Raw genomic sequence first — 16,275 nt, 5'->3', positions numbered from 1 at the left:
TAATCGATTGATATAAGTTCGCGTGACGTGGTTTAAATAACAGCCGATCTTAAAAGTAATTTTTCTGATTGTCAAAAAAATGAAACAAAATTATTTATATATTATATACAATATCTACAAATAATATTATTATATAATATATTATATTATTTGTACATATAATATATATTTAAAAATGTATAAAAAATATCGCGCAATCATTTTTAACAATGTTGTTCGTGTATAAAATACAGATGCTGTTAAAATAAAAACAAAGATGTATGGTAAGGTAAAGTCATCTATCCTAAAATGATAAAGTAATCTCAATTTATATGTACATAAACTAAATATTTGAGCGAAAATGTGCACTCTGACGAATTATAAATCATTTTTGCAGTGGTGATTTATTTCGATGGCAGTTATATTACCGGAAAAGGAATACAATGTTGTCATTGCCGTTGCTATTGTACCTGGATATTTCATTCGATCCTAAACACACATAAAAACTGTCTTCGTGCTTCTTTGACAGTTCTTGCTTTTTCATTTAAAAATTTTTCTGATATATGTATTTTGATACATATCTACATATATAAAATTATCAAAATAGACATCAAAATGATTATCACGATTATTTGAACGTTAATTGCTTAGTCTTTTCGTTTTCGTTTATATTTCTGTAGCTATAAATTTTTCCAAAAGTTATCAAGATAGAGAGCGCGTTCCATTTTTTAAAAAAGATCAGATTTATTGCGATTCAAAGAGATATATGAAAAAGCGAACGCAAAGGACGAACGGTAATCAAAGCACACTTAACTGGCTAAGTAGAGTCCTTTTCGCAAAGGCTGAATCGATTTCAGAAAAACAGCGAATAAATGAAATGGAAATGATCGATTACACCGACCCGACAACCGTAATGCGTAAATGCAAATCCTCTAGCATTCGTATCTCTTTTCGCGTACGAGAGGTCACTTTTTCACCGCGTGCAAATCATTAACATCATTCTCGATCAATTTGCTTCGAGCAAATACAATTTCCCAACCTGATTCAATGGTATTAATTCCATCGCTGATCATTTGTGTAAATAAATATTCAGGATCGAAATCATAATTAATAATGCAATACGTTAATTATAATGCTCCTTCCTATTAGCACTTTCTATAATAATTACGTTTTCCTTTTATTACAGCACGCAGCTCGCGCTTGTATATTTTCATTATCAAGATTTCATTCTTGATAAGCTCTCCCGAGACGATTAATCTAGGCATTCAAGAAAATATTTCCTAGAGTTGTAAAACATGCGATGATTTGCACGGAATTAACTCGTAATTATCGCTCGCGTGTTCTCGATTCTCGAAACGCGACGCGCTGCAAATCCTAGATATATATCCATCGGATTTTCATTAAAAGAAGAAATGACAGGTGTGCTGATGGGCTAGGACGATTGATTGGGGTCATCCCCGCGGCAACCGATGGACAAACACAAATAAACCGTAGGACACCTTAGAGCGAGACACCTGCTTACCACTTCGCCAGTAGACAACTGACCGTGCGATATTCGTTTCGAAGTTTTCGGACTGCGTATGACGAATCCGAGGAAAGATTATTTTGAGGGAAAGCGTAAGCCGACGATGCCGCGTAACAACGGTCATCGCTACCATCGCTTTCATCCTCGAGTTGTATAACTGGACCGTGAAGGCCGTGTTGCCGACCCAGCGTCCTACTTCCATACGCCTACTTCGAGATCGAACTGACGATTATTAACCTCGATATAAACGCAGTAACAATTAATCGCGGGAAATTGAGCGCACTTTTCTCGAAGCGACTAACTTTAGCGCGTTTTCCCCCTCGATGCGCCTTCGATATCCTTCGATATCCATCGAACGAAAGAACGTTGACATAAGTGATATACATAACTTCGAGTTTTAATCTTTATCTTAGTGTTGCTGAAAATATCTTCGATGGACCAAGTTGATTATAGATTTGTCATATCCTTGGAAATATCGGTGATCGTTCGACGCTTTTAATTTTCAAGTCGGAGAAGCTCGATTGATCATGCTTTTTGATCGTTGCGTCGCGAAGACCTGTATGACGTTGTACGTTATATCGGTGATTTTTACGGTCCACGGAGAGGATGCATCGAGCGGAGGCGATAAACAGAGACCGACGCGATCAAGACCGGTGAATCTCTGTAGGTTTCCATCCCGTAGAAATTTTTGATTGGAATATTTCTTGCGTAAAGCGATAACAATTTCTGACGGTAACAATATTTATGATCGATGTGACATCATGACGTATTGTTATTAACGGTTACATTAATCATCACGAGAGAAAAAAAAGTCACATCCAGTTAGTACGTAACAGACATGTACAGAGAGCTTCCATTTGCGAAAATGGAAACAGCTTTTTAAACTGTTTTCATTAAGTTTTTCGAATGACTCGCGATAACTGCTTTTCTCTCATAGCGATGATTATAACTTTTCATTAACAAGCTATTTAAGATAGTATCCTAAGAGTGTTACATCTTAAGATTAATCGCCTGACTCGATTTTATCTCTTTTCTTTTTTTTCGCATGCCATGTGCTCTTTCCCCAATTAGTTATAATTAATGGCCTGAAGAACGAGGCGGCCAACGTGAGCGTGACCGCTGCCTTGAAGGCTCTGAAGGAGAAATATCCAGATCATCTAGGCAATGTATGGTCCGTGCAAATCAACGAAAACGATTCGGGCGAGAGTCTCGATACTATATGTGACGTCTGGGGCTCGGCCGTCGGGAAAGGCGGCTCCAACGTCCCAGATCTGGTCCTGGACGTGACGACAATCGGCCCGGGCGCCGAAGCATCAAATTCATTCACCGCGGCCATGGGAATCCCGACCTTATCCGCGGAATACGGCCAGGAAGGTGATATCCGCTACTGGCGAGATCTGGACCTTGATCAGAAAAATTACTTGATCCAGGTACCAGAATGCGTTTAGTTGCACACATGGAAAAATCTGCTAACAGAAAACAGAGCCGTTACATGTCCATTGATATATTTAAAGCGAGTTCAGATATGTGTCTAATATATTCCGATTTGTGCTTTGTCAGCTATAGTTTTATGTATCTTGCTTTCAACAATTTAGAAATATGTATAACCATTTGTTTATTAAAGTCCAGTTCAAGAAGATCCGATTTAGTTTAATTTCACTTCAGGTAATGACACCGGGCGATCTCGCGCCCGAGATAATCCGTCAGCTGGCGATCCAGATGAACATCACGAATGCCGGCATTCTCTTCGATAAGAATTTCATTATGAATCACAAGTATAAGAGTTTGTTGTTAAACGTGCCGACCAGACACGTCATCAACAATCTGCAGAATTCGAACGAATTAATTAAAGAGCAATTAATGAGATTGCGAGATTTGGATGTAGTCAATTACTTTCTACTGGGCGACGAAAAATCCATCGATACGGTATTGGATATCGCGGAATCGTTGAGCTTCACCGGACGGAAGTACGGCTGGTTCGTTTTGACTTTGAATGACGAATTATGGCCGAGCTGTCAATGTGAGAATATCACCCTGTTATACATCAAGCCGCAATCGCCGACGTTGGGCAATCAAAGCGAGGTGGAGTCCGTCGCGAGAACGATACTCCCGAAAACGTTCCTTACATCCGCTTTCTATTACGATTTGACCTTGTTGGGAGTTCGTGCGATGAAGTCGGCTTTGGATAACGGCGACTGGCCCTTGGAACCCCATCAAATCAATTGCAACATCTACAACGAGACCAACACGCCGACGAGGGGCCTGGACTTTTTGGCTAAATTGATGGCGACCTCGAAGAATATGACGCCGACGTACGCCGGTATTCATTGGGGTAGAAAAAATGGAGAACACGGCGCGGACTTTAAGATGTTCATGTACCTGGTGAACATGGAACGGGAAAAGATCGCGTCGAGGAAACAGAGCGGAGAATGGCAGGCGGGCATAGATACGACCGTGCAAGTAGGTCCAAGTTGCTCGAGACGTAGCGTATATGTGTGTTAATCGAATAATTTAATTTAGTAATATTTTTCATCTCTTTTTTTTACTTTTTAATCGATTTGTCGATATTAAACGAACGAGGGGATTACGTTTGCACACGATATATATTCTAAGAAATTTTTTTCCTGGTTGAAAAATACGAAGATGTTTTCAATATCGCGTGTGACCTTTTCGATTTTTCTTCCATTTCTCTCGAGTGCCATATCCAAGGATTATTGATCACTCTTGACCATCGTGGTTGACCAAGCGGCATTTATGCGATCGATCATATTTTTTTGTCCGCATTGTACTATCCTTTTCCATGTTCCATGAATACGTTCAGGAATAATTCGCAAAAAATGCAATTTCGTCGCCGTATTGAATTGGAATTGCATTAAAATGGTATTGTAGTGCATTTTGACTTTTATATCTAACGTTTGGTCATCTGCGAAAAATATTCGACCTGCACTATAGTCTAGCGTAATATAAATGATAAACTAAAATCTATAAATTAAAAAAGATACAGAAATGCTCAAGTATAAAAAACTGGCATGTGTTTCGAATTATTGCTCTTCTCAAAGAGACTGTTTGTTAATAAATGCAAACGCAATAATATTCATTAAATGAGTTACACTTACATTGGAGGGAAAAAAAGGGATATTTTTCGACGTAAGCTCTTCCTTTATTAATATCATACCACGTATCTGCCTCACCATCGCTCTCGTCTAATGACGATCGCTTATCTGCCCTGGAAAAAGTTCAAGGTGGTCAGAGAATGGATAGTCACATGCACTTATATTTACTCACATATCGCGTCACGAAAGCGCACGAGTTCGCACCCCCTTCTCCCTTCGCCCTTATTTGCGTATTTAGTTTTGCTCGCTTCGCACCACCTTCTCTTCACACATCGGCGCCGGCGCCGACCCGATACGACACTGTCCATCCTGCGTGTAATCCAACATTACACGTCGATTGTTCACGCATAACGAGAGAACAAGAGAGGACTTACAACTCTTGCGATTTTCCAAAAGATCACCAACGAGGACATCATGAACAACAGCGCGATAACAAACTACAGGGTGGTTACCATTCAGCATGCGCCTTTCATGATGTACAACAACAAGACTAATCGTTGGTACGGTTTCTGTATCGACCTGCTGGATGCGATCCGCGAAACCGTGCCATTTGAATACGAGGTGCGCGAGGTGGAGGATGGACAGTATGGGGCGTTGAACGAGAACGGCAGTTGGGACGGTATAATAAGGGAGCTGGTAGACAAGCGGGCCGATATCGGTCTAGGCTCGATATGGGTAATGGCAGAGCGAGAGAAGATCGTGGATTTCACCGTGCCCTATTACGATCTAGTCGGTCTGACGATCATGATGCTGAAGACGAAGACAACGACGTCGCTCTTCAAGTTTCTCACCGTATTGGAGAGGGACGTTTGGCTCTGCATATTGGCGGCTTACTTCTTCACCAGCTTCCTCATGTGGACGTTTGACCGCTGGTCGCCCTACAGCTATCAGAACAATCGCGAGAAGTACAAAGACGACGACGAGAAGAGGGAGTTCAATCTCAGGGAGTGCTTCTGGTTTTGCATGACTTCTCTGACTCCTCAAGGTGGCGGCGAGGCGCCGAAAAATTTATCCGGCAGATTGGTGGCGGCCACATGGTGGCTCTTCGGATTCATCATCATCGCATCCTACACAGCAAACCTGGCGGCTTTCCTCACAGTGTCCAGACTGGAAATACCTATCGAGACCTTGGAGGATCTTAGCAAACAGTACAAAATACAGTATGCGCCTATGTTAAATTCCCCGGCGTACGTCTATTTTGACAGGATGGCGAATATCGAATCTCGCTTTTATGAGTAAGCAATCTTTTCTCTTCTTCTTCTTCTCATCAATTTTTCTCTTCTTCTTCCCGCCAGCTTTTCTCTTCTTCTTCTTCTTCCCGTCATCTTTTCTCTTCTTCTTCCCGTCATCTTTTCTCTTCTTCTTCTCGTCATCTTTTCTCTTCTTCTTTCCGTCATCTTTTCTCTTCTTCCCATCAGCTTCATGCGCGAGAAATTCTTTATCAAGTTAAACTTATTCCAAATTTTTTGTAGTATTTGGAAAGATATGAGCCTGAATGATAGCTTATCGGATGTGGAAAGGGCGAAACTCGCCGTCTGGGATTATCCTGTTAGCGACAAGTATACAAAAATGTTTCAAGCTATGAAAGAGGCTGGCTTTCCAAGCACAATCGACGAAGCTTTAAAACGAATTCGACGTAAGGGTCAGTATGAGAATAATGAATTCGCTTTCATCGGAGATGCCTCGACCGTCAAATATCTCGTCCTGACAAATTGCGATCTAACTCAAGTCGGGGAAGAATTTTCGAGAAAACCGTACGCTATCGCTGTCCAACAAGGATCACCATTGAAGGATCAATTTAATAACGCGTACGTATGGAAACATATTTGTATATATTCTTTATGAAGAACAATCTTTTTTGCAGAATCCTCATACTATTGAACAAGAGAAGATTGGAAAAGTTGAAAGACAAATGGTGGAAGAATAATCCTATGCGGAAAAATTGCGATTTAGAAAATGATCAGAGCGATGGTATCAGTATTCATAATATTGGCGGAGTATTCCTCGTAATTTTCGTGGGCATTGTCTTTGCTTGTCTCACGCTAGCATTTGAATATTGGTATTATCGTTATCGTGCGAAAGTTAGCGACATAGCGATACGTAACGATACATCTCCCAAATCTAAGATAACAAAAGCAATCAAACCAATAAGATTCAATTTACATCCTGCTCCCACACATGGATTTAAATCAATGCAATTTAGATCAAGATTTTAAGTTCCGTGTTATTCGGGAGATATATATAAAAATATAGAAAATAAATTATCGCACAAATATAAAATTATTTTTAGACAATATGCTAATTTTCTATAAGATTTTCAAGATGTTTTTTAGATTTATGAATCTTCATATTGATGTGACAGTGAAGCGGTTATTGTAATATATGGTAACTTTATAAATCAATTTGCATGCTCTTAGCATATATCGTACTTGTGACATGTTTGTGACTTTAGATAATTTGTCCTGATAAAAGGAGAGGATATAATCGGATTTTTTGGATGAATAAATATGTGAAGAGATGGAAGATTCAAAATTATGTATAATGTTCGCAATGCCTTTAATTTGTCCTTTTCCATACATTATCGCGCAAATATATTTTTGTTCGTTCCACTTTTTTATTTGCATTTTCTTTTATAGCATTTCCTGAAGACAAAGAGTCAGTTATAAGTGTTGACACATTCCATGCATTGACATCTTTCAACATTCGATTCTTGCACATTCTTAAATCATCCCTCTCAAAGACAAAGTCAATTATACACGCTATACACTTCCTTTGGACACATTAACATCTTTCAACATTCCTTTCTAAGGCATTTGCATACTAGTAACATTTCTTGTATTTTTTTTTCTTTTTCTTGCGTACCTCTTTCATGAGGTAAGCATGTGTTTTCAAATTACACGTTTTTTTTACATGTACATTCTCAGTTATTCGATTTTCTTAGGGTGAGCACAGGGAAAGCATTGGATACAAGGAGATGTGGAAGATGGGAGAGGGAAAAGAGGATAGAGGGAAGGATTAATCTTCTAGGGAGTTAAATTATAATTAGGAGAATACGAGATTAAGAAGATAATCCGTTAATAATTACGAAAAAACAACAAGAAAATAGAACAGCACTTTAATTAAATACCCGATTTGCAACGTGCAGCATTTAAAATAAGTACTCAACTATCCTTTCGAATTTGTCTCCAATTTTCAATTTTAACACCCATTATTTTTCCTTTTTTTTCAATAAAAATTGAATAAGTATACTCTTAGCTTGCACGTTAGACGAGAAACAAAACTGCTTGCTACAATTTTCTAAAAAAACCAGCTTACTAAATTCTCTCCTCAAAAATCACAAAGTAATCAACAATCTACAACTTAAATCACTCGTAGTTATTCGTAGTCTTCAACGTTTTTGCAACGTGAGACATTATGTGAAACATTGTGTACACACTTCTTTTTTTTCTCATTCCTTTTTACTCATCTCACAAAGAGGGTTAATAATAACTATCTAAATGAATAATTAATATCCTCGCGTTTCGTTTTGTATTCGATTGCATGTTGCTTATTACGAGTGACGATGGGGTTTACTCGTGCCTTCTTGGATACATGCATAACAAATTCCACATGCCAAGAGGACCCCCATTCACGCACCTATCATTCGCTTCTTTATTTTGCGAAAAAAAAGTATATATAGCTAAACCTCAAATCTCCGTCATATAGAATTATTTAGCAGCTTACATTATCCAGTTCACAAGGTCAAAGGACGCAAAGTCGTCAATGGCTGGCACCCAAAGCTGCTACTGTGCCTTCTATCAGAAAAAAGATATCATGTATAATTAGAGTACATACAATTATTGTGTGACAAAACTAAATTGTGTCTGTAAAAGTTTTATCCAAACTATCAATATATCTTCGAATTGCAATTGAATTCAGGACAATTACTAAGTAGCAAAATCTCTGTTGTAATTCTTTGCATATTTTTTTTTAACATGTGTGAGTCCTGTTCTAAAGAAAAATTGATCTCATGTCATTTTTTGAAGGATCAAAACGCATTCAAATATTTTCCAATGAAAATGTTATACCTATTGCATAGATTATATTAAATTAATTTAGTCTATTATTTAAATTTAATTATCTAATATTAATTAAATTTTTTAGAATAAACACACATATATCAATATTTATCTTTCGCACTAGAAATATAAGTTGTTTATAATCATTTTTTTTGTTATTACCCAATTGAAATGTAACGATTATGTATTGTATTGCAAATCTCGTATGGCAATTCCAGTTTGGCAATTTGGTCGACTCCACTCACTTAATAATAATAAAAAAAACCAATTAATTAATTTGTAAAACTACTTCATAAGTATTTGCAATTACGACGATTATGTTACAATTTTTATGTAACTGAGGCATTTGTGCAATGCATATATGACACATATATTTTATAACTATATTCATTACCTTTTTCTATCATTGTGCAGAGGTACACTTGATTGTACCCAATTAAGTTGAGGCCATTCCGAATCAAAGGAATCTTTTTCGATATTTTCTTGTTCAAGTATAGTAGCATCTTCAGCTCCGATCGGGGAATAGCGAAAATGATCCTGTTCGGAAAGGATACGACGTTTGACCGGAGATCGTATGGGCTCGGTTTGGACGCCTTTGTCGCATTGACGCACTCGAAACTTCAACGTTAAATTCGTAGACACGGGTGGCATCACCGCATCGCTCTCCCGGTACTCCATATAAGGGCTTTCTCCGCCAGGAAGATACAGCAAGTTTCCTGATTCGGATCTGCGATAGGCAACTCGTTCTACTGTATTGTTTACGGGAAACGTTGTCCCATCTGCCCAGTGACCATCGTCCTTTATCGGACGAAAGTGAGTACGCATGGAAGTCAATAAATCTTCATCTGGTTCGGGAAGGCTGTTTACCTTCAAACTCGAACGAGACTGTTTGCAAGTTCCAATTGGAGTTTTACATGATGCTATTGGAAAGAAGCAACTACCAGTCTGAGGATTGTGACAATACAAGCCTGTAGCTAAGTTGCTATCGATTCCTCTCCAGCACCAGGGTCCATCCGTAACCGAATCTGACCAATTTATATTGTATTCTGTAATGATACATTAATACATAAGAATTTTTAATAAAAAAAAACAAAAAAAAAACAAAAAAAAACAATTAAAAATTCTTTAAAAATTCTTCTTCTATATAAAATTTTTTAATAGTATTATTCATAAATTATATGTCGTCACATATATTTTTGTCTGACCTGCTGTATTTTTATTGCTGTATTCATCTGCATTATCTTCAATGCTGATTAGATCTATATCCCAGGGGATAAGCGGTGATTCATCAACAATTGAGTCTTGATTTGGTGTGTCAGTAGAATAATCGTTATTTGAAATAGGTAAAGTAAAGATTGTCTTGGTAGTGTCTGTTGGCCATAGAGGTCCAGAAGGAATGGAAAGTGTTGGAGCTGCCCATATTGAAGCTGTGTCCTGCGCATTGCCTGGTACTGAATTCCAAAGTGCCTCCAAGTTTTCATTAAACTTTGCCTTTAGCTGCGCTAATCTTAATTGATCGAGTTCCAATTCGCGTTCTTTTTCCCTTTCCCGTTCCATTGATTTAACGAATCCGAAGCTTTCTTTATCCTCTGATCTTTGTGATTCAATGCTCTAAAAAAAGAAAATAATTTATCATATTGATAATAAAATGCCAAATAAATAAGGAAGTGTTATACTTACAATAGACATTTTAGTTTTTTTATTATAAGCACTGTTATTTTTATTATTATGCAAATTAATTCCGTTGTCTTTATTATTGTTGCTATTGGCAGAATTTTTGAGAGAAAATTTTTTGATGGATACAGATTCCAAGGATGGGAATGCTGCGTAGTATCTAAGAGCTCTATCACGAGGTGTGAGCGCTTCTAAATTCGTTTTGGGTTCATCACTGGACTTTTTAGATTCTTCTTTTTCATCATGCGAACTTCCTCCCTCCAATTCTTTTAATTTTATACACAATTCATCAACCAGTGTTTCCACTCCGTATTTCTATACATAGGAGAAATATTATTTTTTACATGTAATTATCATATAACGTATCAATTTAGGAAACAGAAATTAAAGATTTTATATATTAATTAAAGATTAAATTAAAGATTTCCTTAATAAAAATTATATTTTAAACTCACGTCGTCAGCGGCACTTGTCAGACATTGCACAACAGCTCGTCGTTGCTCCCTGTCACCATGTGTTGGCAGCTTTGCTTTAGATCGGGCACGTATGCGACGTCCTGTGCCTCTACCTAGCTCAATTGCCTCTTCTGGAGGACTTAGGGCCGAGTCGGGGCGGCGCAATAGGCTGAGCACAAATCGCGAGTACGCAACAGGGTCAATCCCCAATGCGTCCAGGCGTGCTTCAAGCCACTGGCGCAACTCCTCCTCGGCCCGCGAACCAAAGACTTCACCTCCTCCTCCAGGGGACGCCGCTATCCCGATCAAATGCAATGCCGGATTCCTCATTCCCTTTTAATAAATCTCCTCCTAGACCCAGAAACTCTAACCAACTCCACTACCTCCAGGGTGATCATCTTCTCTCCTACAACAAATTATAATCATGATTCATGGATTACATTCATCTTATAACGTCAACATTTCAACGAAGAGTCTCACTAAAATCAACAACCCTTTAAAATCTATGTAAATTCAAACTCACGTATATACAGTAAGGTATTTTATTATTGTCCTTTAATTTTTCAATTTTACAGAATCCACCACCGCAACGCTTGGACTTATCAAACGGGCTTATCAAACGTTTTCTTCGCTTCTTGTTTTAAATTTCTCACATTAAATTTCTTAATTGCCCGGAAATATTATTAGCGTTTCTTAGAGTTTGTTACGTTGTTTAAAAATTATTTAGTTCTTGTGCATGGGTGGTGGATATATCATTAAAGTGAGGCTGGCAGGTCTTAGTGAAGGATAACAAGTATAGTCTCCTTCCCATTTTGACACTGAAAATTAACAAATAAAAATTATATAAATAATCGCTTTGCTACCACAGCACATATCGTTTCATTTATAATTAACATTTTTCGATATTATATACAAAATCTAAATAATATTATCTCATTCATTATTTTATTTATATTTTCTCAGAACTTCTTAGCTAGTTATACTTTTCATAAGAGTAATTAATTTCTATGACTCGACAATCTGTTATACGAATACAATGAAATTAAATTATAATTATAGATAAGCGCAAGTTACAAATATCTCTACAAGTTTATTTATTTATTCATATTAAATCATATTACATCAATAATGCTGTAAAAATTTCCGTGATATATTCTATGTGAAATATTCTACTTTATAATACTTAACATATTAATATTTGTTGGTAACCGTTTAAAGAAATACGTCAGCTGCCACATATATAGACAACACTCTATACATCACAGTGTACAGAATAATAAATTTTGCCAACGTGCACTGCGAGAAGGCGGAGAAACAAAGACCAAGGTCCAGAAGTCATGCAGCGCATATGCAAATAGAATCGCGACGTTACACATGTTCGAGACCATTGTGACTGTTGTCAAAGAGACGTGCTATCTATCTATAGATATGCAGACGTGTGCAACAAAACGCAATATATACATCGATCTCTTCGGAGTTATCTCGCCATGAGGATTGCGAATGCACAACGCGCAGAGAGAGAGAGAGGGGGGGAGGGAGAGAGAGAGAGAGAGGGAGAGAGAGAAAGAGTGAGAGAGAGGGAGGGAGAGAGAGCGAGCGAGCGAACGAGAGAAAGAGAGAACGAACGAGCGCGGATTTAGGCGAGCGACGCAATTGCGTATCCGCGCGTGCGAGTTGTTGGCAAAGGGACGGATATATGTAATGCAAATAACCTTGCCGATTGCGCTATAGTTTTGCCTGAGTCATACCTCTTGCCCGGAACGCATGAGCCCGTGCGCGATGTGACGACGTTACGAAACGCGACGGTTACGCGATCGCTCGCAACCAAGAATCGCGACGGGAATCGCGCGAACGCACGTATCCGGACACGCGTGTCCACCTTGATAACGAGAAATGCAAAATTCTTAAACGTACCTGCATGCCTCGAGAGATGATTTCACCCCGGCCTCTCTTCTACACACCCCACTCAGTAAAAAACATGGCGAGCTACTGGAGCCTTTGCGAGCCACCGCGCGGCGTCGCTAGTGCGGTCAACGCCAACTTCGCGCCGGTAATGGTCGTGGAGCGCATGCGCGCGGTCGCGGCGCACTTGGCGTCATCGGCGGGACGATCGGAGTTTCGAAGGCGAACGGAGAGGTGAAATTACCGCGAAATATAATAATTCTGAGGAGGCGTGTAGGATTCTGTTTTAAAATAGTGTTTTCCTGGAAACGCGCGCGCGGACGAAGTGACGAACTTGTGTGTGGGTGTGTGTGCTTTTGGCCATGCTGTTTTTCATCGTTTCGAGTGAGGCGCGATGTGCTGGAATTCGGTAAGTAAAGCACACATATTGGAATTCTTTTTTTAATAAAATGCGTATGTATATGTATCGTGCTATTTTTCGGATATAAAATAAAATCAGTGAAAAAAACGGCAATAGATAGATTTATGGAATATAATACTAGCATATTTTCTCTTTACGATTGTTGGACGGGCGACAATGAACAATGTTTTTAGGTAATAATGCTAATTGTAAACACACTTCATATCGAAAGAATACGTTATTAAAAATGGCGCGTCAATCAAAAGCTTATTGAATTTTAATTTCTTGTCTATAAAATATTTCTGATTGACTTCTGATTTTTTATGACTGAATGACTTATTATTTTATAAAAGTTTATTACCATTATCATGATTTTTTTTTTAGAAAGAAAGAGAGAGAGAGAGAGATATGCATGTGATATTGAAAGATTACTTTAGATGGCAGCACGTAACTGTTTAACTTGTTTGCGATGCACAAAAAAATGCATCGATTTCTTTCTCTTGATAAATATACATACACACAATATTATGTACGTGCGCAAATAATATTATATATAATTAATATTACTGAATAATATATATATATATATATATATATATATATTTATTTATATATTGATATATTGATATATTGATATATATAGTGTATTTATATGAATATATAAATACATATAAATATATATATGTCTCAATAAGTATATGTACATGACTTGCGAGGGAATACATACATATACATATATACGTACATATGACGTATGTATAAATTATACATGAATATATAGACTGCTTTTTGCTCGACATGATATAAAAATGTCAATACAATATATAAAAGATATTTTCTAAAAATGTTTAATAAAAAAGTGAAGATATTTTTTTAAAGGTTGAATATTATAATATTAGATTCTGTAAGAAATTTAAAAATATTGTAAAACAAATTATATAATAAGTTATCTCACTGTAGAGATGAAATTTAAATTTCCATATAAGTAGCCTTGCTTATTTCCATATAAATGCCTTTATTTTATTAATAGAATAGAATAAAACGCGACGGTAATAAGGTTATAAAAGAAAGAATGATTATTTTATATATAGTGGGATTGATTATAGTTCCCGGGTCTAACAAGAAAATATCTATTAAGATGGAGCTGATCATGCAGTCAATCGCAACATTCAGAAAAATTGTGTCCGACTCTTTTTCCCCTCAATGGATATCTGTCGTTTTTTATCTATTTTATTCCTTTTTTTCTATCTTGAAATTTCCTTCCTTTTCTAATTTTTTATTATTACATTTGGGCAAAAAAGTAGAAAATACCATCAATTTCTTTCGTTTTATCTACGTGAAATTAAATTTATTTCCAATCATTAATATAAAGGAAACGTAATCAAAAATAGGAAATAATGAAAAAATTTTTTAGATTTCATTAATTATCCTTTACATTTAACTCGGATCGATATGAGGATTTTTCATTTTAAGACAGATATCTCATATTTATTTTTAATGCAAAGAAATATAACAAAATAGGAATGCACTGCTTACAACGTTTTTTTTTTAAATTGGCATTAAGAATAAAATAACAAATGAAAAGTAAGTATAAAGATATATAAAGACGACGAAAAGACGAACGCGAGTAATTAGCAGTCCCGATATAAGATTTCTCGCAGAAGCAATAAAACGCTTAATCTTATAAGAAAAAGGCAAAAAAATGTGAGGGAAGCTCAGTCGCCGGTTCTTGGCAACGTTCCCGCGTATACGGCAGATAAAAGAAAGGGTGAAAAAGAAAGAGTCGACGCTTGTATAATCTGGTATCGAGGCGCAGATAAAAGCCCGGATTAAAATCCGGAATTAAATCATTTCGGCCCCGGCGAATCCCGATATTAATTCACTGGCGCGCGTACACGTCGACTCCGTTGCACAGATCCGTCCCTCCTGCCTCTCCGCATTTTCATCCCGATCGTCACTCGGTTCTCCCTTCGCCCGGGTTCGCGGAGGTTAGTCGCTTCTCCTGGGAAACCGTCCGAGAGCTGCGCTGTAGCGGCAGGGTGCATGGGGGTTGCAACCCCGCGCATAGTGGACGAGGGACGAGGAGGGGGGCGGCGGGATGACACGGCGGTAGTAAGGGTCGTTTTGTTGCTGCGCAACCGACACGACGCAGACATCAGCCGCTATATACCTGGTTCAACGACCACCGCCCTGCTCTCGTCCAACCCTGAAGTACCCAGCCCAGTTCGAGGGGGATGCACGGGGCGGTACGGAAGGGAGGAAAACGCACTCCTGGCGGCAAGAACGCGAGAACGGGGCGGCAATCGAGGAAAGGGAGGAGAAGGAAGGAGAAAGGGGACACGAGCGGTGGTGGTTGTTGGCAAAAGAAGAGGGTTACCGTGAGCAGGGTGGGAAGGGGGATTGAGAAGGGGGGATCGTAGACGGGGGTCTCGCGAGCCCGCTGGAGCGGCCCACGGGCCAGTTCCGTCTCGAGCCCAGGGGTAGAAGAGCTACTGGCCGCTTGTCTGCTCCCTTCTTTCGCTATAGTTTCATTTCTTTCCGTTTTAGTTCCTCTTCAGTTCCGATTGATTGACATATACACGTATAATATATAATCGCAAATTCGGCACACATATACACGTACACACATATCCGGAAACATACACGCACACATCGTCGTTACGCAGGGACCCGCTCTCTCACGCACAACGTACCCACGTATCACACACATACACACACACACACACGTACCCATGTATACACGCACACGGTAAATTCGTTTGTTCGTTGTTCGTGGTTGAATTCGCAAGCACGATTAGTATACCGACCTTCCCGTCGTTGTCGTCGTTATAAATGCACGGACACACCCGCGTCCAGTATCCGGAGTATCCTTAGGTCCGTATCCGGCCAGGTGTAACGGGCCATCGCGTAGTACCTGCGTCTTCTGTCCATCCAATGCGCGCGTGCATCGAGCGCGGGTTCGTTGAGTTTTAGGAAACGTAATTCGCATTCTCTCAGGTATGTGCAATCGCTGTCAATCGGGCATTGACGGAACATCGCGACCGTTTCCGAAAAGCATCCGGATAGCGTACGATCGATCGCCACGTGTGTGATTGATAAAAACCTGAATCGAGGTGTCTTCACAGAATCAATTTTGTACCTTGCTGTTTCTTCCCGAGGAACATTCGTT

At 38.6% G+C, this 16,275-nt stretch overlaps 3 protein-coding genes across 6 annotated transcripts in view; 2 read left to right on the top strand and 1 right to left on the bottom strand.

Annotated features, from left to right (window-relative positions):
- The first annotated feature begins 1,410 nt into the window (after positions 1-1,410).
- LOC105257113 (ionotropic receptor 25a) lies at positions 1,411-7,368 on the top strand. Its single transcript, XM_011267528.3, has 6 exons — positions 1,411-2,167; positions 2,576-2,934; positions 3,170-3,964; positions 5,014-5,852; positions 6,090-6,425; positions 6,482-7,368. Exons 1-6 carry the CDS (start codon positions 2,032-2,034, stop codon positions 6,831-6,833), a joined length of 2,817 nt encoding a protein of 938 aa, XP_011265830.2. The 5' UTR covers positions 1,411-2,031; the 3' UTR covers positions 6,834-7,368.
- LOC105257112 lies at positions 7,157-12,844 on the bottom strand. Of its 3 annotated transcripts, none has more exons than XM_011267525.2 (8): positions 12,719-12,844; positions 11,328-11,622; positions 10,805-11,210; positions 10,356-10,664; positions 9,881-10,286; positions 9,070-9,721; positions 8,838-8,919; positions 7,157-8,411 (listed from the first exon to the last, which is right to left on the bottom strand). In XM_011267525.2, exons 3-7 carry the CDS (start codon positions 11,132-11,134, stop codon positions 8,856-8,858), a joined length of 1,761 nt encoding a protein of 586 aa, XP_011265827.1. In that variant the 5' UTR covers positions 11,135-11,210; positions 11,328-11,622; positions 12,719-12,844; the 3' UTR covers positions 7,157-8,411; positions 8,838-8,855. The 3 variants fall into 3 exon arrangements, with proteins under 3 accessions (XP_011265827.1, XP_011265828.1, XP_011265829.1); XM_011267526.3 differs by lacking the exon at positions 12,719-12,844 and adding an exon at positions 11,993-12,143; XM_011267527.2 differs by lacking the exon at positions 8,838-8,919.
- Positions 12,845-12,925: 81 nt separating this feature from the next.
- Positions 12,926-16,275, top strand: part of LOC105257111 (ELAV-like protein 3) — a 47,699-nt gene continuing 44,349 nt past the window's right edge. The window contains exon 1 of one of the 2 annotated variants that reach the window (XM_011267512.3): positions 12,926-13,115. The gene's annotated coding sequence lies outside the window, so the exon portion shown is untranslated. Of the gene's footprint in view, positions 13,116-15,559; positions 16,104-16,275 lie in introns of those variants that run through there. The other variant, XM_011267510.2, reaches the window with a different exon arrangement.

The sequence above is a fragment of the Camponotus floridanus genome, unplaced genomic scaffold, assembly GCF_003227725.1.
Source record: "Camponotus floridanus strain SB8 unplaced genomic scaffold, Cflo_v7.5 scaffold24, whole genome shotgun sequence".
Classification (NCBI taxonomy): Eukaryota; Metazoa; Arthropoda; class Insecta; order Hymenoptera; family Formicidae; genus Camponotus; species Camponotus floridanus.
This window is presented reverse-complemented; position numbering and strand designations above follow the sequence as displayed.